The 22,652-nt window shown below is 50.8% G+C and overlaps 1 protein-coding gene across 3 annotated transcripts in view; it reads right to left on the reverse strand.

The window, feature by feature from the left end:
- Nucleotides 1-22,652, reverse strand: part of GAL3ST1 (galactose-3-O-sulfotransferase 1) — a 284,432-nt gene that overhangs the window by 64,195 nt on the left and 197,585 nt on the right. For all 3 annotated transcript variants that reach the window (XM_078667249.1, XM_078667251.1, XM_078667250.1), the window contains exon 2: nt 19,931-20,064. In XM_078667249.1, the coding sequence (XP_078523375.1) occupies nt 19,931-20,055 (125 nt within the window). In that variant the 5' untranslated portion in view covers nt 20,056-20,064. The remainder of the gene's footprint in view (nt 1-19,930; nt 20,065-22,652) is intronic.

Here is a 22,652-nt window from a genome sequence, read left to right on the forward strand (position 1 = left end):
AAGGTGATGTCAAGTGCCCAAAGAGACCACCCCCTCCCATTGGAGGAAAAGCCCCGGGAGTAGCTAGTGTAGTGCTCGGGGAGGAGTTGCCCTTAGATAAGGGGGGGAGTGGGCGGGAGTCACCTTAGTGTCCCTGGGAGATCGGGAGATGGTTCCTAAGATCCAGGTGCCCTCAAATACTACCAAGTATGGGCAGTGGGTCACCATCAATGGCCAAAGAGGGGAATCTCTGAGAGACACAGGAGCCAGTATGACTATGGTAAGGAGTCACCTGGTGTCTCCAAAGCAGGTGATTCCACATGTACTCCATCCCGCCGCGATGGCTGACGGCAGAATGGGCCACTACCCGGTGACCGAGGTTCCATTTGAGTGGGAAGGGGTTGCAGGTCTACTTCGAGTTGCTGTAAGCCCTGCCGTGCCAGTTGATTGTCTGTTGGGGAATGACATGGAGCACAATGCTTGGAAGGAGGTGGAATACCGGACTCATTCTGAGATGCTGGGTACACCTGACTGGGCCTGTGCCAGCACCAGGCCCGCGACTACCCGGAGGGGGAGTTTGCCTGGGCTGGAGCCTGAAACAAAGGCACAGCCAGCTGCCAGGAAGGGAAAGAACCGGGGACAGGAGAAGCCTGCCTCGACATCCAAGCCTCGTGAGATGGATAGGCCACCTGAGGTGGTGGACCTGGAGTACACGGAGGGGGAAGTTGTCTCCCTGGAGAACCTACCTATCCCTGCTGAGTGGCATGTGGAAGGGGGCCTACCAGGGAGGAGTTATGTTAGGGCCAGATGGAGTGCCCTACCCTTGAGGGACTGAGGCGACAGGCCGAAGCCCAGGCAGCAGGTAACGTTACGGGGAACTACCACATTTACTGGGAGGATGGACTCCTCTACAGTGAACCCAAGGCACCAGTGCACGGTTCGTCACGGGCCTTGGTTGTCCCTCAACGTTACCGAGCCTTTCTTTTAGAACTGGCTCATGAGATACCCTTGGCAGGACACTTGGGTCAGGACAAGACCTTTGCCCGGCTTGTCCCCCACTTTTATTGGCCTCAGGTGAAGGTGGCGTCCGACACTTACTGCCGGACATGTGTGACTTGCCAAGCCAGTGGGAAAACAGGGGTGAAGCTGGAAGCTCCCCTGGAACCACTCCCTGTCGTTAGCACGCCCTTTGAAAGGGTGGGCATCGACATTGTGGGGCCATTGGATCCACCAACTTCAGCTGGTCACAGGTTTATCCTGGTCCTGGTGGATCACGCCACACGGTACCCAGAGGCAATTCCTCTGAGGACCATTACTGCACCTGCAGTGGCTAGGGCCCTGATGGGGATCTTTACCCGAGTGGGTTTCCCCAAGGAAGTTGTGTCCGACAGGGGGACCAACTTCATGTCAGCTTACATGCGGGCTATGTGGAAGGAGTGTGGGGTTACCTATCGGTTCACCACTCCTTACCACCCACAGACCAATGGTCTAGTGGAAAGGTTCAACAAAACCTTGAAAGGCATGATCAGAAGTCTGCCTGAGAGCCTGCGGAGGAAATGGGACTTCCTCCTACCCTGTCTGTTGTTTTCCTACAGGGAATTGCCACAGAAGGGAGTTGGCTTCAGCCCCTTCGAACTTCTGTATGGGCACCCTGTGCGTGGACCTCTCAACCTGGTGAAAGACGGATGGGAAAAGACTCCCAGGAAGCTTCCCCAGGATGTGGTGAGCTATATGCTGGCCTTCCGGGGCCAAATGGCTAAGTTGTGGAAGCAAGTTTCTGACAACTTGGAAGCCAGCCAAGCAGTGATGAAGGAGTGGTATGACCACAATGCTCACCCTGTGAAATTGGAGCCTGGCCAGAAAGTGTGGGTGATGGAACCTGAAGAGCTCAGTGCCCTCCAGGATCGCTGGAAAGGCCCCTTTGAGGTAATGGAGAAAAAGGGTAAGGCCACTTATCTAGTGGATCTTAAGACCCCCCGGCAGCCCCATCGGGTGCTCCATGCCAATCGCCTCAAACCCCACCATGAGAGGCCCGAGGTCATCTTGATGATGGTTACTGATGGAGCAAAGGAAGAGGAAAGCGAGCCTCTCCCTGATCTTTTTTCGTCTCAGGAAAAGGATGGGTCGGTGGAGGGAGTGATTCTCTCACCATCCCTGACTCTTGAACAGCGGAGGGACTGCCGCCAGGTCCTGGAGCAATATTCTTCGCTGTTCTCCCTTGTCCCGGGAAGGACCCACCTGTGTACCCATGATGTGGACACAGGAGACAGCCTACCTGTGAAGTCTAAGATCTACCGGCTGTCAGACAAGGTGAAGGCCAGCATCCACAGTGAAGTCACTAAAATGCTGGAGCTAGGAGTAATTGAACCTTCAAGTAGCCTCTGGTCCAGTCCGGTGGTTCTGGTACCAAAAGCTGCTCCACCGGGCACCACACCAGAACTAAGGTTCTGTGTGGATTACCGGGGACTGAATTCAGTGACCAAACCTGATGCCCATCCGATCCCTAGGGCGGATGAACTCATTGACCGGCTGGGAGCTGCCCAATACTTGAGTACTTTTGACCTCACCTCAGGGTACTGGCAGATCTCCCTTACAGATGGATCAAAGGAAAGGTCAGCCTTCTCCACGCCTGAGGGCCACTACCAGTTCTGTGTAATGCCCTTTGGGCTCAAGAACGCTCCTGCCACCTTTTAACGGCTGGTGAACAAAGTCCTCTCCGGGATGGAGGCCTACTCTGATGCTTACCTAGACGACATTGCCGTCTTCAGCAGCAGCTGGGAGGACCACTTGTGTCACCTACAAGCTGTTCTCCAAGCCCTGAAGCAGGCTGGCTTGACAATCAAGGCCAGCAAATGTCAGATTGGGCAGGGGTCGGTGGTGTACCTAGGCCACTTGGTGGGCAGGGGAACGGTGCAGCCCCTCCAGGCGAAGATTGAGGTATCATGGCCTGGGAGCCCCCCAAGACCCAAACTGAGGTTCGAGCTTTTCTGGGCCTCACAGGATACTACCGTCGCTGTGTGAAGGGGTATGGCACAATTGTGACACCTCTAACTGAACTCACTTCCAAGAAGCAACCCCGACGGGTAGTCTGGACGGAGGCTTGCCAGCAAGCCTTTAACACCTTGAAACAAGCAATGTGTGCGGCTCTAGTCCTGAGGGCTCCTGATTTTTCCAAGGAATTCATTGTCCAAACAGACGCATCAGAACATGGCATTGGGGCAGTGCTATCGCAACTCAATGAAGAGGGTCTGGTTCAACCTGTTGTCTTCCTGTCCAGGAGATTGCTTCCCCGGGAACAGAGGTGGAGTGCACTTGAGCGGGAAGCCTTTGCGGTGGTATGGGCACTGAAGAAGCTGCGGCCATACCTGTTTGGTTCGCACTTCCTGGTACATACTGACCACCGGCCCCTTCGCTGGCTGATGCAAATGAAGGGAGAAAATCTCAAGCTGTTGAGATGGTCTATCTCCCTACAGGGAACGGACTTCCGGGTGGAACATCGGCCTGGAGTGGACCACGCCAATGCAGACGGTCTCTCTAGGTATTTCTGCCTTAGTGATGAGAACTCCCAAGGGGTTGGGTAGGTCTCCCCACTTTCAGCTGGGGGCGACGCGTGTTAGACCTGTCAGCCCTTTGGGTGGTCCCTCCTATTATTTATTTATTTTTTGTCCCCTTTTTGCCTCCTAACGCTTTTCATTTTTATGTCCACTGGGATTTTTTATGTTGTCCAGGGGGCTAGGTGCTCCTTCTCACTATGACTTTTTGAGGCCCTGACACTCTTTGTAGAGGTGGTGAATGTAGAGACACAAAATGGTGGCTTATAACTGCCACATTTTTACCTCAGAGACCTGAGCCATAGGATTACACTGGGAAGGTTCTAGAACCTTCCAGCTGGTTCCAGTAGCCAGGCCAGTCTATATAAGGGACAGAACCAGGGCGGCCATTTTAGGAGTGACCAGAGAGAGCTTAGGTGAAGTTGGGTGAGGAGTGAAGCGATAGTGTGGGGAGGCGAGCGCACTGTTAGGAGTAAGACTGACCCTTGGGCCGGCTGTTCCACCCTGCTGACGTGGCCCCCTACCTATTGACTGAGCCCTGTCATCATGTAGCTAAGTTTTGCCCTTTGATTCTGTGAGACATCCTGTGAGGAGACATAGGTAACCGGCTTGGGAAGTAGCCGGAGGAAAGGCCTGACTAAGAAGGAGGTTGCCCAGTTGTCGAATTTCCCTTTTGGGTAACCCAGCCTGAACTGTCCCCTCAGGAAGCGTGGAGGTAAATACACTCATCCTATTCTCAAAAAGAACCCTCTGGCTTTATGAAAGTGAAGAGGGAAGCATTCCTACTTGAAAGTGATCGGTGAGTGACATCCCTGTCACCGGACTACTGTCGCTGATCCACAGCCCCCTGTTGGTGAAGATTCAGTGGGGAGGGTATGTCTGAGGTCAGCAGGGATGTGTGCTGGGAAACCAGCTGTGCGAAGGAGAGAGCGGGGGCCCGAAAATCCGGAAGACAGAAGGCCGGACTGCGCAGTTCCCGCCCCCTCTGACGAAGGAGGCGAGGGAAGGACGCAGAGCGGTGAGAAGCGCCGAGGGAGTCGTGGAAGAGCTCCGGCCCCGTCAGCTGCCTGGAACCTGCAGCGCGGGGGCCGGAATCACCACAGAGCGTGGTAACTGAGGACAAAGGCGTTAGCGGGGACGAATGTGAGACTGGGATCAATCCCCCCTACAAAGCGGTAAGATCGAGAGAGGAAGTGCGGGCCCCCGCGTCTGAGAGGGCCTTACAGCTGACTGAGAAGTTGTGGTGGGTGGGAAGAGTCTGCCGAGCCCCGGTTATCAGGCCAAATATTTTCTGTCAGTCTGCGGAAGGGGGGAAAGAGCGCCTACAAACATCTAACGGGTTGGTGGAATTCCCTTCAGCTGCTGAACGGGTAATTGCTCCCGTACCCAAAAGTGCGTGACTCATTAACTGAATTCCTTTTCCTGCATAATAAGATCCTGCGGATAAACAATCTCTTGACCGAGGGGTAGATTACTGTTAAAAGAAGCCGGAGTATCAGAACGGCCCCGTGGGTAAAGAGAAGGTAACGGTTGGGGAATTACCTCAATTACGCCAATCATCCAGTGGCAAAGATCAGTCCTGCTATTACGTTGTAGTTAGAGCGGTTTACAGGACTGCATGTAAACCTTTAGATATCCTGCCTAATTTCATTCGCAGCTCCAACCGCATGTACCTTGATATTATTGTGCTATTGGGAAAACCATTGCTGAATGCCTGTATACTCCAGATTATAATGTATTGAACCACAGAGTTAATGTGCCATCTAGCCTAATTACAGAAGTTGCATACCTGCTGAGTGTCCTAACTAAAGCTTTGAAATAAATACTGTGCGCAAAGAGCGCAGGAGTGATTACTGAGCTCCTTTTCGGAAGGGGTGAGAAGTGTCGTTAATGATAGATGAAATTGTGCTGTTATAAATAATCAGATGTGGAGTTATTCAATTTGCTGAATGTAAACACTGCTAAGTGACGAAGAGTAACTACAAGAGAATTTTAGAAAACAGCCCGTATTTTTCTAAAACAGTGTAGTGTCCTTTATTTTTGGGTGGTGGAGCGCTGAGTTACTAGGAGTGAGTGATGTAAGCACAACACAATTGCCTTTGGAGTTTAGCTGTTCCTGCTCTGTGCCAGGCTACCCTATGTATACTGGTAACCCCAGGTCCAACATAATTGGTGTTCAGCGGTGGGATTAGAGCTTGTGCTTGCATCCACTTAGTAGTAACGCAGTGTGTACCACTGGCCTACACCTGGAGTTTTCTCCTAGCGGACTCCCTAATTACAATTTTGCTTTTCCAAATTCTTTCCTGGTGGTGGGTGGAGGAAGTCCTCACGTGATACCCTTCCTTGAATTCTTCCAAGTGGCTATTTGATACCCTGTTGGCAAAATGGAATTTTATTTGGAAGAGTTGGAGACCTATACTGCGGCACAACTCAGAGAATTTTGTCAGAGAAAGGGGGATTTTTCAAGCGAGGTGCGAAAAAGAGTGAACTTCAAACTAGCCTGAGGGCATGGGTGGAAGCTCATCCAGGAGAGAAGGGGTAGAGAGAGACCAGGACACTGACATCGGGGTAGTTGCATTGTACCAACCTGGGGGGGAACCTACTGACAGGTCCCAGAACACTCTCAAGGGAGGGCAGCAGTGTCTCTGTGAGGAGCTTAACTGAAGCTGAACTAACGGACCAGAGAGAAGAAAGGCAGGTAAAGTGGGAGTTAGCGAGATTGGAGAAGGAGAGGGAGGAAAAGAGGCTGGCTCACGAATTGAGTCTCAGAGAGTTAGACCTCAAGGCCCTGCAAATAGGGACTCCCAGTACTCCTATTGGTGGCAGCGAATCCAAAGACACAACCAGGGAACCCAGACCCTATTTGCCAAAGGACGTAGTCGCCAGCTACAGCGCAGGGGATGACATTGCGAAATGGTTGGCTGCTTATGAGGTACCTTAAGAGCCCATGGGATATTGGAAAAACACTGGGGGGTGGCTTGTACAAATACATGCCTCCTGCTGGAAGGGATACACTTTTGGCCCTGGAGCAGGGGGAGCAGACCCACTACCCCACCATGAAAGTGGCGCTGATAAAAAAGTTTGGTCTGACTCCCGAAAAGTACCGTCAGAAGTTTAGGAGCAGTTACAAACTGGCCACACAGAATTGGGTGGATTTCCTAGACTATGTAAAGAAGGCCCTAGAGGGTTGGGTGCAAGGCAGCGAGGTGGGGGACTACGAGGGGTTGTAAGATCTTATCCTCAAGGAGCACCTACTCGAGAAATGTTTTCCCGAGCTGCGACAACACCTGGTGGACAGCAAGCTGACCAGGCCCCAGAAGCTTGCTGAGGAGGCGGACATCTGGGCTAGTACCCGGGTGTCCTCAAAGGGGACCGGTGGGGATTCCCAAAGGACCAGACAGGACGCTCCCCAGAAGAAAGAGGGGGGAAATAAAAAGAGGGAGTTCTCAAAAGGCCCCCAAAACAGTTTCCAGGGAAAGGGAACAGGATTCATTCCCAAGGCTAACCCGCCGAGAAACCCTCAACCTGACCATAGTCAGCAGCCAAGGGTTGTCTGCTGTGATGAGTGTGGTGGGGTTGGGCACTATAAAGGTGATGTCAAGTGCCCAAAGAGACCACCCCCTCCCACTGGAGGAAAAGCCCCGGGAGTAGCTAGTGTTGTGCTCGGGGAGGAGTTGCACTTAGATAAGGGGGGGAGTGGGCGGGAGTCACCTTAGTGTCCCTGGGAGATCGGGAGATGGTTCCTAAGATCCAGGTGCCCTCAAATACTACCAAGTATGGGCAGTGGGTCACCATCAATGGCCAAAGAGGGGAATCTCTGAGAGACACAGGAGCCAGTATGACTATGGTAAGGAGTCACCTGGTGTCTCCAAAGCAGGTGATTCCACATGTACTCCATCCCGCCGCGATGGCTGACGGCAGAATGGGCCACTACCCGGTGACCGAGGTTCCATTTGAGTGGGAAGGGGTTGCAGGTCTACTTCGAGTTGCTGTAAGCCCTGCCGTGCCAGTTGATTGTCTGTTGGGGAATGACATGGAGCACAATGCTTGGAAGGAGGTGGAATACCGGACTCATTCTGAGATGCTGGGTACACCTGACTGGGCCTGTGCCAGCACCAGGCCCGCGACTACCCGGAGGGGGAGTTTGCCTGGGCTGGAGCCTGAAACAAAGGCACAGCCAGCTGCCAGGAAGGGAAGGAACCGGGGACAGGAGAAGCCTGCCTCGACATCCAAGCCTCGTGAGATGGATAGGCCACCTGAGGTGGTGGACCTGGAATACACGGAGGGGGAAGTTGTCTCCCTGGAGAACCTACCTATCCCTGCTGAGTGGCATGTGGAAGTGGGCCTACCAGGGAGGAGTTATGTAAGGGCCAGATGGAGTGCCCTACCCTTGAGGGACTGAGGCGACAGGCCGAAGCCCAGGCAGCAGGTAACGTTACGGGGAACTACCACATTTACTGGGAGGATGGACTCCTCTACAGTGAACCCAAGGCACCAGTGCACGGTTCGTCACGGGCCTTGGTTGTCCCTCAACGTTACCGAGCCTTTCTTTTAGAACTGGCTCATGAGATACCCTTGGCAGGACACTTGGGTCAGGACAAGACCTTTGCCCGGCTTGTCCCCCACTTTTATTGGCCTCAGGTGAAGGTGGCGTCCGACACTTACTGCCGGACACGTGTGACTTGCCAAGCCAGTGGGAAAAAAGGGGTGAAGCTGGAAGCTCCCCTGGAACCACTCCCTGTCGTTAGCACGCCCTTTGAAAGGGTGGGCATCGACATTGTGGGGCCATTGGATCCACCAACTTCAGCTGGTCACAGGTTTATCCTGGTCCTGGTGGATCACGCCACACGGTACCCAGAGGCAATTCCTCTGAGGACCATTACTGCACCTGCAGTGGCTAGGGCCCTGATGGGGATCTTTACCCGAGTGGGTTTCCCCAAGGAAGTTGTGTCCGACAGGGGGACCAACTTCATGTCAGCTTACATGCGGGCTATGTGGCAGGAGTGTGGGGTTACCTATCGGTTCACCACTCCTTACCACCCACAGACCAATGGTCTAGTGGAAAGGTTCAACAAAACCTTGAAAGGCATGATCAGAAGTCTGCCTGAGAGCCTGCGGAGGAAATGGGACTTCCTCCTACCCTGTCTGTTGTTTTCCTACAGGGAATTGCCACAGAAGGGAGTTGGCTTCAGCCCCTTCGAACTTCTGTATGGGCACCCTGTGCGTGGACCTCTCAGCCTGGTGAAAGACGGATAGGAAAAGACTCCCAGGAAGCTTCCCCAGGATGTGGTGAGCTATATGCTGGCCTTCCGGGGCCAAATGGCTAAGTTGTGGAAGCAAGCTTCTGACAACTTGGAAGCCAGCCAAGCAGTGATGAAGGAGTGGTATGACCACAATGCTCACCCTGTGAAATTGGAGCCTGGCCAGAAAGTGTGGGTGATGGAACCTGAAGAGCTCAGTGCCCTCCAGGATCGCTGGAAAGGCCCCTTTGAGGTAATGGAGAAAAAGGGTAAGGCCACTTATCTAGTGGATCTTAAAACCCCCCGGCAGCCCCATCGGGTGCTCCATGCCAATCGCCTCAAACCCCACCATGAGAGGCCCGAGGTCATCTTGATGATGGTTACTAATGGAGCAAAGGAAGAGGAAAGCGAGCCTCTCCCTGATCTTTTTTCGTCTCAGGAAAAGGATGGGTCGGTGGAGGGAGTGATTCTCTCACCATCCCTGACTCTTGAACAGCGGAGGGACTGCCGCCAGGTCCTGGAGCAATATTCTTCGCTGTTCTCCCTTGTCCCGGGAAGGACCCACCTGTGTACCCATGATGTGGACACAGGAGACAGCCTACCTGTGAAGTCTAAGATCTACCGGCTGTCAGACAAGGTGAAGGCCAGCATCCACAGTGAAGTCACTAAAATGCTGGAGCTAGGAGTAATTGAACCTTCAAGTAGCCTCTGGTCCAGTCCGGTGGTTCTGGTACCAAAAGCTGCTCCACCGGGCACCACACCAGAACTAAGGTTCTGTGTGGATTACCGGGGACTGAATTCAGTGACCAAACCTGATGCCCATCCGATCCCTAGGTCGGATGAACTCATTGACCGGCTGGGAGCTGCCCAATACTTGAGTACTTTTGACCTCACCTCAGGGTACTGGCAGATCTCCCTTACAGATGGATCAAAGGAAAGGTCAGCCTTCTCCACGCCTGAGGGCCACTACCAGTTCTGTGTAATGCCCTTTGGGCTCAAGAACGCTCCTGCCACCTTTTAACGGCTGGTGAACAAAGTCCTCTCCGGGATGGAGGCCTACTCTGATGCTTACCTAGACGACATTGCCGTCTTCAGCAGCAGCTGGGAGGACCACTTGTGTCACCTACAAGCTGTTCTCCAAGCCCTGAAGCAGGCTGGCTTGACAATCAAGGCCAGCAAATGTCAGATTGGGCAGGGGTCGGTGGTGTACCTAGGCCACTTGGTGGGCAGGGGAACGGTGCAGCCCCTCCAGGCGAAGATTGAGGTATCATGGCCTGGGAGCCCCCCAAGACCCAAACTGAGGTTCGAGCTTTTCTGGGCCTCACAGGATACTACCGTCGCTTTGTGAAGGGGTATGGCACAATTGTGACACCTCTAACTGAACTCACTTCCAAGAAGCAACCCCGACGGGTAGTCTGGACGGAGGCTTGCCAGCAAGCCTTTAACACCTTGAAACAAGCAATGTGTGCGGCTCTAGTCCTGAGGGCTCCTGATTTTTCCAAGGAATTCATTGTCCAAACAGACGCATCAGAACATGGCATTGGGGCAGTGCTATCGCAACTCAATGAAGAGGGTCTGGTTCAACCTGTTGTCTTCCTGTCCAGGAGACTGCTTCCCCGGGAACAGAGGTGGAGTGCACTTGAGCGGGAAGCCTTTGCGGTGGTATGGGCACTGAAGAAGCTGCGGCCATACCTGTTTGGCTCGCACTTCCTGGTACATACTGACCACCGGCCCCTTCGCTGGCTGATGCAAATGAAGGGAGAAAATCTCAAGCTGTTGAGATGGTCTATCTCCCTACAGGGAACGGACTTCCGGGTGGAACATCGGCCTGGAGTGGACCACGCCAATGCAGACGGTCTCTCTAGGTATTTCTGCCTTAGTGATGAGAACTCCCAAGGGGTTGGGTAGCTCTCCCCACTTTCAGCTGGGGGGGACGCGTGTTAGACCTGTCAGCCCTTTGGGTGGTCCCTCCTATTATTTATTTATTTTTTGTCCCCTTTTTGCCTCCTAACGCTTTTCATTTTTATGTCCACTGGGATTTTTTATGTTGTCCAGGGGGCTAGGTGCTCCTTCTCACTATGACTTTTTGAGTCCCTGACACTCTTTGTAGAGGTGGTGAATGTAGAGACACAAAATGGTGGCTTATAACTGCCACATTTTTACCTCAGAGACCTGAGCCATAGGATTACACTGGGAAGGTTCTAGAACCTTCCAGCTGGTTCCAGTAGCCAGGCCAGTCTATATTAGGGACAGCACCAGGGCGGCCATTTTAGGAGTGACCAGAGAGAGCTTAGGTGAAGTTGGGTGAGGAGTGAAGCGATAGTGTGGGGAGGCGAGCGCACTGTTAGGAGTAAGACTGACCCTTGGGCCGGCTGTTCCACCCTGCTGACGTGGCCCCCTACCTATTGACTGAGCCCTGTCATCATGTAGCTAAGTTTTGCCCTTTGATTCTGTGAGACATCTTGTGAGGAGACATAGGTAACCGGCTTGGGAAGTCGCCGGAGGAAAGGCCTGACTAAGAAGGAGGTTGCCCAGTTGTCGAATTTCCCTTTTGGGTAACCCAGCCTGGACTGTCCCCTCAGGAAGCGTGGAGGTAAATACACTCATCCTATTCTCAAAAAGAACCCTCTGGCTTTATGAAAGTGAAGAGGGAAGCATTCCTACTTGAAAGTGATCGGTGAGTGACATCCCTGTCACCGGACTACTGTCGCTGATCCACAGCCCCCTGTTGGTGAAGATTCAGTGGGGAGGGTATGTCTGAGGTCAGCAGGGATGTGTGCTGGGAAACCAGCTGTGCGAAGGAGAGAGCGGGTGCCCGAAAATCCGGAAGACAGAAGGCCGGACTGCGCAGTTCCCGCCCCCTCTGACGAAGGAGGCGAGGGAAGGACGCAGAGCGGTGAGAAGCGCCGAGGGAGTCGTGGAAGAGCTCCGGCCCCGTCAGCTGCCTGGAACCTGCAGCGCAGGGGCCGGAATCACCACAGAGCGTGGTAACTGAGGACAAAGGTGTTAGCGGGGACGAATGTGAGACTGGGATCAATCCCCCCTACAAAGCGGTAAGATCGAGAGAGGAAGTGCGTGGCCCCCGCGTCTGAGAGGGCCTTGCAGCTGACTGAGAAGTTGTGGTGGGCGGGAAGAGTCTGCCGAGCCCCGGTTATCAGGCCAAATATTTTCTGTCCGTCTGCGGAAGGGGGGAAGAGGGCCGACAAACATCTAACGGGTTGGTGGAATTCCCTTCAGCTGCTGAACGGCTAATTGCTCCCGTACCCAAAAGTGCATGACTCATTAACTGAATTCCTTTTCCTGCATAATAGGATCCTGCGGATAAACAATCTCTTGACCGAGGGGAAGATTACTGTTAAAAGAAGCCGGAGTATCAGAACTGCCCCGGGGGTAAAGAGAAGGTAACGGTTGGGAAATTACCTCAATTACGCCAATCATCCAGTGGCAAAGATCAGTCCTGCTATTACGTTGTGGTTAGAGCAGTTTACAGGACTGCATGTAAACCTTTAGATATCCTGCCTAATTTCATTCGCAGCTCCAACCGCATGTACCTTGATATTATTGTGCTATTGGGAAAACCATTGCTGAATGCCTGTATACTCCAGATTATAATGTATTGAACCACAGAGTTAATGTACCATCTAGCCTAATTTACAGAAGGTGTATACCTGCTGAGTGTCCTAACTAAAGCTGTGGAATAAATACTGTGCGCATAGACGCAGGAGTGATTACAGATCTCCTTTTAGGAAGGGGTGAGAAGTGTCGTTAATGCTAGATTAAATTGTGCTGTTATAAATAATCAGATGTGGAGTTATTCAATTTGCTGAATGTAAACACTGCTAAGTGACGAAGAGTAATTACAAGAGAATTTTATAAAACAGCCCGTATTTTTCTAAAACGGTGTAGTGTCCTTTATTTTTGGGTGGTGGAGCTCTGAGTTACTATGAGTGAGTGATGTAAGCACAACACAATTGCCTTTGGAGTTTAGCTGTTCCTGCTCTGTGCCAGGCTACCCTATGTGGACTGGTAACCTCAAGTCCAACACACACACAGAACACATTTCCTTATTGCACATGGGGATGCCTGATATGCCCAGATACAACAGTTGTTTTTGTCACAGGGAATGCATGATTGCCCCCACTACTACTACTAAACTATACATTACTATCTTGAAAAGTAACATTAATAGTAAATGATTGTATCATCTTCTCATCGAGAAGATCGTCAACAGACAGCTGACCGCCTTCCTCGAGACGAACGGATCCCTCGACCCCTCGCAGTCCGGCTTCAGAGCCAACCACAGCACCGAGACCGCCCTCATCGCAGCCACCGACGACATCCGGACCCTGCTCGACAAGGGGGAAACAGTGGCCCTCATCCTCCTGGACCTCTCCGCTGCGTTCGACACGGTCTGCCACCGCACCCTAGTCCAGCGCCTCAGCAACATCGGTATCCAAGAGAAGGCACTGGAGTGGATCATCTCGTTCCTCGCCGGAAGAACACAAAGAGTCCGCCTCCCCCCGTTTCGCTCCGAGGCCACCGAAGTCATCTGCGGCGTCCCGCAAGGATCTTCACTCAGCCCCACCCTCTTCAACATCTACATGAAACCTCTCGCAGCCATCGCACGCCAGCACAACCTCAACATCATCTCTTACGCCGACGACACCCAGCTGATCCTCTCCCTCACCAGAGACCCCGACACCGCCAGAACCTGCCTACACGAAGGGATGACAGACGTCGCCGAGTGGATGAAGGACAGCCGCCTGAAACTGAACTGGGACAAGACGGAAGTCCTCATCCTGGGATCTTCGCCCTCCGCCTGGGACGACTCCTGGTGGCCCCCAGCCCTGGGCACCGCACCCAAGCCAACCGACCACGCACGCAACCTGGGCTTCATCCTGGACCCCTCCCTCTCGATGACCAGACAAGTCAACGCCGTCTCATCATCGTGCTTCAACACCCTGCGTACTATTACCAAGAAACAAGGAAACCCGCTAAGTAAGCAAGGACCTGGGGTATCAATTGAAGTAAACAACAATGGTCCTTGACCAGAAGGGATAACCTTAAGAATAATTATAGGCTCCAATGTGCACTATAATAAACAAGAAGTCCAGCCGGACCTCGCAATTTATTTAATAACAAGAATAAGTCAGAATACACGAACCAACAATTGAGCAGTGGGACACAGTCCTGTATCCACAAGGCTAGACAAACAATACACACTACAATTAACTAGATATTTTCAGGCATTTGGAAAATGAGGGAGCAAAATTTGAAATTTTTACAGTCTATTTGCTTCACATATGTAGAAAAAACATAATTTTTGCACACGATTGTGAACTAGTGTTTAGACTACACAATTAGTCGACGGCGTTTCGATCCATCTAAGATTGTGGATCATCATCAGGACATTCGATGCTTGCCCGAATTTAAAAGCCTCACGATTGATATAGCTGAAGGGCAGGGTCGTGTACAGGACCACAGGTGGCAGGGCTTCCAATTTTGGAGCCTATGAAGGAATTTGAAGGGTGAGTAGTGAGGTTGAGGGAGAGGACAGTACCTCGTGATGATCCCCCACGCTGCGACAAGGGCTGTAGGGTTGGAGCGCAGCTTGAACGGTGTCGCGGGAGGGACCCGTTAGTTTACAATTGCAATGCTCTAGGGTAGGGAGCCGAATGATCTTTGCGGCATCCGGGCGTTGCCGGTATCGCGTTCACAATGCACGCGTAATACACGCGACGGAGACCTGTAATGAGGCTCCTCGAGTTCACGATGGAACTTCCGACAGTGGCTATGGGGCACGATCACGCCGACAGCTGATATTATAGTGCACATTGGAGCCTATAATTATTCTTAAGGTTATCCCTTCTGGTCAACACCCTGCGTATGCTTCGCAAGATCTTCCGTTGGATCCCGACCGAGACCAGAAAGACTGTCACCCAGGCACTCGTCACCAGCCGACTGGACTACGGAAACGCCCTCTACGCCGGAAACACAGCCAAGCTACAGAAAAGACTCCAGCGCATCCAGAACGCCTCCGCCCGACTCATCCTGGATGTCCCCCGACGCAGCCACATCTCCAGCCACCTGAGGAACCTGCACTGGCTCCCCGTCGACAAGAGGATCACGTTCCGGCTCCTCACCCACGCACACAAGTCTCTCCACGACCTGGGCCCCAAGTACCTCAACGACCGCCTGACCTTCTACACGCCCACCCGCCAGCTACGGTCCACCAGCCTCGCCCTCGCAGCCGTACCACGCATCCGAAGAGCCACCGCCGGAGGAAGTTCCTTCTCTTACCTGGCTGCCAAGACTTGGAACTTCCTCCCCATCCACCTTCGGCTGACCCAAGACCATCTCCCCTTCAGGAAACAACTCAAGACCTGGCTGTTCGAGCAGTAGCATACCCCTCCCCCCAAGCGCCTTGAGACCCTCCCGGGTGAGTAGTGCGCTATACAAATGGCATGATTGATTGATTGATTGATTAAATCGGTTCTATGGTTGCAAGAAGTGACATGTAATATAGCCCCATCGGTTATGTTATAAAAGTAATCTCTTGAAAATGGCTCAGTGGGACATATTAGTTGTTGCTACCCACGAGATGAGGTAACCCACGAGATGCAGTCTCACCCATCCCTCGATTGTTGCGACACTAGACCTACTTGTGCCAGCACAACCGACAACTTGTAACACACTGTTTGCTACCTCTTACATTTTGTTTGCTTTCGATACTTGCACAAGTGCCACCATTGCCTACGTAACGTTTGTTCTTGTGTTTGAGTGTCCTCCATTTATTGCAGTATTCTACCTCTACGTGTAATTTGTTCGCTTTTGTAACCTGCACACTTGCCACTTTATCGTCCTGTAATGCACCGTTTGCTCACGATTGTCACTTTTGCCTCATGTAATGTAACTTTTGCTTTTGTAATTTGTTCACCAGTAATGTTGTAATGTTCTCATGTTTCAGTTCTGTCCTATTGTGAAGCGCTCTGACACCATCGGGTAAAGTCCGCGCTAATTAAAACGCATAAATAAATAAATACCTCTAACGTGTAGAGGAACCCCTACAAAATGGCTGCCACCCCCCATGCTAACCGAAACTCCCGAAGCGTCCAGAGTCTAGACGCTAGTAAGACATCACAAGGATGGCACCAATCCAGAACAAAATCGCCTCAATGATATGACCGCTCAAAATATATACCCTAAATTCATGTACACACCCCCTCCTTAATCACAGTGAGCAGCCGGCCAGGAGACCCAAGATAGATCTGCAGCAGTCTCCCAGATACAGGAGGACCGCAACCGCGACCTAACCCTCGGCTTGAAATATTGCGAATAGCGCCGCCGGTACCAACCACCATTCCTGTGTACCCCCGTGACCGGACATGCGGCGCTCCCCCATCCAGACCACAACCTTACTGCCACTACACACCGAACCACGTTGCTGCCAGGTCTAGGTTTATAAAGCGCCAAAGATATCGGAACGCTATACCGATAAACCTGCATGCTACACGAGGGTCCCCATACCACTCCTCACTAGCCCCGGCGAGCCACTACAACGTTTGGGGCAGGACCAAATGCCACAAAAGCGCTGCTGGGGACACGGGCGTTTTAAACAGTCACCAACACGCCGCACAATACCAAGCTGCTTCCTCTGCCACACACCCCAGGCCAACGGTCTCGTGGGCATCCACGGCCCCACCCCACAGCCAGGCGACCCGACTCCCGCAGACCGAAAGGGAGAGACCCTGGCTACGGTGCCCAACACTCACAGTAACCCCAACGCCAGACCAAGAACGCGGCGACCCCATGTTTTAAATAAAATATTTTCAGCGCGTGCACGGAAGCTAAATCAGAAAGCGGCGTTCTGTCGCCCTCTTATGAGCCCACAGCGTATGCAGACGTACTTCACTCATCTGACACCGTGCACCACAAATAAATACACACAAGCGTCAACCCTATGCTGCAGAACCGCTGCATGTGTGGAGTTGTGGTATGCAGTAAGTGCGGACGTCATCACGGTGCATGTGGATAGTTTAGCCCTTAAAGGAGAACACGAAACAAAAGCTTAAATTTAACTTTGCACTGGGTTCGAAGAGAACCCACCCTAACTTCAAAATATCCTTGTGACCAGGGCCATGTGTATTCACATTAGTCACTCTCCACCACCAAAAATAAGAACAAGGAGACGACAGAAACAAGAAAAAAGGCACAATCAGGAGCAGAAGAAAACTTACCTGGAGTGGCAGCGCGGCTGTTCCGGGCAACAATGGCGGCCGCAAACGTCCGAAATTTTCGGAATAGGGGGCGTGTTTTTTGCGTTCTGAGTGACGGATGACGTCACAGGTCGAAAGAACGCAAAAAACACGCCCCCGAATCCAAAAAAGACGAGGCTTCAACGAGTGATGTCCCTCTCCTCCAATGGCTTGCCTCCGTTTAGGGAGCCAGCCAATGGAGAAGAGGGGCGGGTTCAAGCCCCCCTAACTCAAAAACATAAAATCTTCGGACTCCGCCCACTGCTACGCAGTGCGACGGTCCTCGACCTAAAAAAGGAGGTAGAAAGAAAAAAGTAAAAGAGGATAGCTGGAAAAAGAAAGGGTAGGAGAGGAAAAGTACAACAGAAAGAAAATGGAGAAGAAACATGATGAAATAGAAGCAGAGAAAGAAAGGATAATAGAAAAAGACAGAAATAGTCTCTGTATGTTTGAATATATTTGTAAGGGTATTAAATGACCTCAAAAATAAAATATCTCCTGCTACAGCCTGCATCCTGCATCTCTCGCACATGATAGTATATTGCGCCCCCGTTCCTGAACGCTTTTTTAATTTGAGCTGAGCGGCTCAGTAATTGAATGAGTGTGGTCCAGTCATCCTATAAGAGAGCACCTCAGCTCATGAGAACAGAAGTCCACCCCATCATGGAATTATTAAAGCCTCTACAGGGGCATAGCTTGGTCAGTAAAACTGAGGTAGGATGTGAGCGCCAGATTTTCCGACTATCATGCTAGCAAATCATGTAAATCATTACTTGAGAAGCAACGCATGAGGGGGGCTTAAGGGCCAGTGGAAAGGGAAATGAGTGGCGATTGTGAGAGGGCTACTTAAAACACTATTTTGTAAAATAACGTGCCTTAAGACCTTTAAAACAGAGATGAGTGTGTGTGTGTTTTTGTCTGAGTGAGTACTTAAAAATCCTGGGTGAAATCCAGCAAACACCTTACCATACCAAACTGAAAGCCCTGTACCCATCAATTAATAAAAAAATACATTTAATAGAGGATTGTAACACCCCCAAAACACCCTCTAATGCTACGCCCCTCTTTGAGCCTCTTTATGGGCCAGTTGTACAAAAAAGTCAGTTTGAGATATCCTTTTTGTGAATTTTTGCGTTTCTCAATTAGGAAATCACAAACAGCTATGTACAACAGTGTTTCTGACACTTTTTGTGATTCCCAATGGGTTGCAAATGGACCTGCCTCATCAACATTCATGAGGCAGCTCGCAATTTGCAACCCATTTGCAATGGCTACAATCACAGGGATGGTGGCCTGCTGGGGTCAGCTGACCACAATGTAAGTGATTGCTTTTTAAATAAAGCATTCTTTTTTTTGTAAAGTAGCCTCTTTCCCTTAAAGAAAAACAGGCTCCATTACAAAAATAAAAATGAAAAGTTTTATTTTTATTTTTTAAGAATCGGCAGTGGTCCATAGCACCACTGTCTGCTCTTAAAAAATGTTTTCACACACTTTCACAAAACGGAAGGGGTCCCTTGGGGACCCCTTCCCGTTTGTGAATGGGTTACCATCTCCTCTACGAAGTTGTTAAATTATGACTGTTTTGTGACCGCTTTCCAGTTGCAAAACATTCTTACATCCCAGTGCTATTCGGTATTTGTAAGGGATGCCCTAAACACACCCCTTCCTAATACCGAATTGCAAAAGCAAAATGCGAATCGGTAACAAGTTACTGAGTCACATTTTCCTTTTGTACAAGGCAAAATACAATGGTCCGTTTGTGACCGATAAAATGCTACATACACCTGGCCCTAAATTCCATAAGTATGGCTGCAGCTTTGCTCTACAGCCTGCCTGGGGCTGTTTGTGACTTTTTTTTCTGTGACTCCCACCCCCCCACAGTAAATTTGATCCAGGCCCCAGGGAGGCACTTTCAAAAATATCTGAGCAGGCCACTTCTGAAATCACGGCCTTGTCCTCTAGAAATGCTACCACAATATTCTCATCAGAATACCGTCTGATATAAATACTGTGTTCCAAATATCAATTACAAAAATATCGCCTCATTGGTGTTAATAAAATACCTACACCCAATAGGACGATTTTTCCGGAAACTATATTTAAAAGACAACATGTATGTCAGATGAAGTTTCTGTCGATGATATTCTGACATACTACCTTCTTCTGGGCCCAGGTGCACCAGCTCTGGCTGCACAACTGATAGCTGCACCCCTGCACTTTACTCCATTCACTTCAGGGTTCTCGCCTCTCATGCGCAAAATTCCACAGCGACCCTGGCTCCCAAGTAGCACTCAACAAACCTCTCAAAATATATACCTAAATATGTTTCTTGGTTGATTCATAAGTTATTGATGGATAGTGTTATGTTATGTTATTTTAATTTATAGCACGCACGGATACTCACGAGTGTCCCGGCGCGAACCCAACAAAGGGGGAAAATGTCTGTTTAGGCGAAGAGATGTGTTTTCAAATGTTTCTTGAATACCACCGGGTCCTGAATATTGCGGAGGGCAAGGGGCAAAGCATTCCAGGCAGGATAAACATGGATAAACATTTTATCTAGCTATAGGCAAGGGGTACATAAATTATCGCTGAACAGTGGTGCGTGGATAATCTGTGGGTAGAGACATACATGGCATCTCTCAGTAAGGGTCCGGCATTTTACAAGAGACAATGGATATATATGAGACAGGACACATATGCAACCCCTGTGGAGAAGGCACAGAGATTATACCTCGGTAGGGGACACATAGGTAATACTGTGTAGAAAGTAACAAATTTTGTCGAGGTGTAGGGAACACATCTCATCTTTGGTTGCCTATCAGTGCAGTACTCCAGTTTAATATATCGAAGCCATGCTTCAGTGTGTTGTATGGGGCATATAGTGCTTGTACATCACACTCACTCTGTGTTGCTGAAGTGTAGGGGCGGGATGGCGTAGGAGTAGAGCAGCAGCATGAAGCTGGTCAGGAGAGTCCCCAGGACTAGGCCTTTGCACATGGACCGCCATGGCCTCCCCTCAGGCAGCATCTCGAGCTCCTGTCATTGAGGGAGACAAAAAACAAGGTTATAGAAGAAAAAATACACAAGGCACACAAGAATCACTAGGAAGGGTCATCAGAGAGCTGAGCTGCACAGACAGACAGACGGAGAGTTGCAGATGGCCAGATAGGTGAAGGCAGTGAACGGTAGAGCGATGAAGGACACACGTGAGCAGTGAAGTGTAAGGCAGAGAGTTGAGCGGCAGAACCAAACTGGTGTTTGATAGACAGAGACAGTCAAGGAGTCGAGAGGCGGCACCGACAGGTAATGTTCTTCAAATCACAAAATGTAAGGAGGGAGAAACAGAGGCTCATTCAGCTTCCAAGCAATACTTGTCATCAATCAAAATAGGGGGGGGGGGCTGGGGAATGAACCACAAAGGTCTCAATGCCAGAGTCTAACTTAACCTCATCGATGCTGGTGACGGAACCACTCTGTCACCAGCCACAGGCGCGCTGTGCTGGTGACGGAGTGGTTCTGTCACGGCCCGGCCGCCGCGCCTGCGTGGCGCGTTCTATTGAGCGGGCGGGGTCGTGACGGAACCACTCCGTCACAAGCACAGCGCGCCCGAGGCTCGTGATGGAGTGGTTCCGGGACGAGCATGGCGGCGCCGCACGGCCCCCCCTCCCCTCTAGCACTGCGGCGGAATTACCGCCGCAGCCAAGGGGTTAAGGAACATTGTCCTGGAGATACTCTAACACATGTTCTGTGGTGTAAATAATCTCCTCTTGCTGTGGTTTGATGGATAGTGTCATCATCAGGTCTGTCACTTGAGTATCCCGTTCTCCAAGAGACATCATTACCTCCACCAGCAGAAAGACTGCTGGATGTTGACAGTGATGAGTGAATTAAAATGACCTCCTATCCTGTAGACAAATCTTTATTGAGGGAAGAGAATTTGGATGGGGATACGACTAAAAACAGATCGGTGTTAAGCGGATGAGTCACTGACCATGAGAATGGAAGTGGTGGTGGGGAAGAGGGAGTTTAATAAGAGAGTGATAGGTATAGAAAACAAGAGCTGAGCTACTGAAAAGAAGAGTGTTTGGTAGAAAGAAGGAAACTGAAATAGGTGAGGACGAAAGAGGACAGGAAAAAGGGGCGGGAGAGGTTAAGGGAAAAAGAATAGTCTGAGGTCAGGAAGAGGGATTATGAATTAAGAAACATAAGGGAATGAACTGGGAGAGTGGGGAGAGACAGGTATGAGCAGAATAAAGGTGGAGAGATACAGTAAGTAATAAAAAAGAGGAGCAAAGAGACGAAAGAAGTAGAGGGTGTGGGTTGAAACGCTGGAGAGGAAAGGCGAGAGGGGAGAAGGAAGGACGGGAGTCAGAGGCCTGTTCATAGTAACAGGCTTTGTTTGCAAAGGTGTGTCATAAACCTGCTTATCTTGGGCCTTCTTATCACCTACAGCAGTTCACATAGAGCTGATAAGGGCTTGCCTAAACACTGGAGCACTTCTACACTCCAGGTGCTGATTACAAACAGGCAGAACTGATGAGGAGGCACGCCCCTGCTGGTTCATGGAACGGGTAGAAAATGCTTGCAGCACAGGGCACGACTCAGTATCTGCTCCTCAAGGCGCAGGGAAGGAACATTTACTTACTTGTAATCCTAGATCTCCATCATGGAAATCTGCTGAATTCACGAACAACAGCCGCCAATTACAACTGAGTTGCTAATCCTTTTTCAGGCCCAGACTCCCATTTGCACCCTCTTAATCTGAGCCTGGTGAGTAAATAGCACAAAGTGCTATTTTGAAATCGGTGCAAATTGTACACCTGCTGGCTAATACACCCATCACTAATGGGAATTTTGGGCTGCACGGCCTTCATATTCAGGGGCCTCATTTATGAGGCCTTGCGTCAGTTTTGCGCTTCCGATGCGTCACTTTTTGTGACGCATCGGCGGCGTAAAACATGCCTCCTGTTGCGCACTATTTACAAAGTGACGCATCTAAGCAGATGCGTCATTTTGTAAACCCCTGCGCTACATTATACCTGCGTCAGGTATAATGTATGCAGAGGGGGCGTTCCCCCGCAAAAAGCCTCGTAATAGTGACGCAGTGAAATCTATGAGATTTCACTGCGTCACTTTTAGGACGCTGTTGCGTCAAAATCTTGCGCCTGCCTCACAGCAGGCGTAAGACTGACGCAGGCCCTTTCATATGGGGCTTTCCCCATGTGAAAGGACGCATTGCTGGAGTTGCGTCACTTTTGTGACACACTCCAGCAATGCGTCACTTTTGCGCTTACAGATACATCAGAAATACTGACGTATCTGTAAGTCCTTGTGCAATGATGCATCATACTGTAAATATGACGCATCATTGGTCTCGCAAGGAGGACGCAGTGAAAAGTGACGCATCGCTGTTTTCACGCAGCGATGCGTCACTTTTCATAAATGAGGCCCCAGGACTTTATCATCTCCATCTGTGAGTGTGATCCACAAACACTTCACAAGCAAATACGTTTTACTCTTATAGTTAGCTTTAAAGCACAATTATTACTTTTTTCTATGAGAGGTGGCGCAGTTTTACAGAGAGAGAAAAGTTGTAGTGTCTTTGCACCAGTCAGCATGGTCTT

The sequence above is a fragment of the Lissotriton helveticus genome, chromosome 11 (genome assembly GCF_964261635.1).
Source record: "Lissotriton helveticus chromosome 11, aLisHel1.1, whole genome shotgun sequence".
NCBI lineage: Eukaryota > Metazoa > Chordata > Amphibia > Caudata > Salamandridae > Lissotriton > Lissotriton helveticus.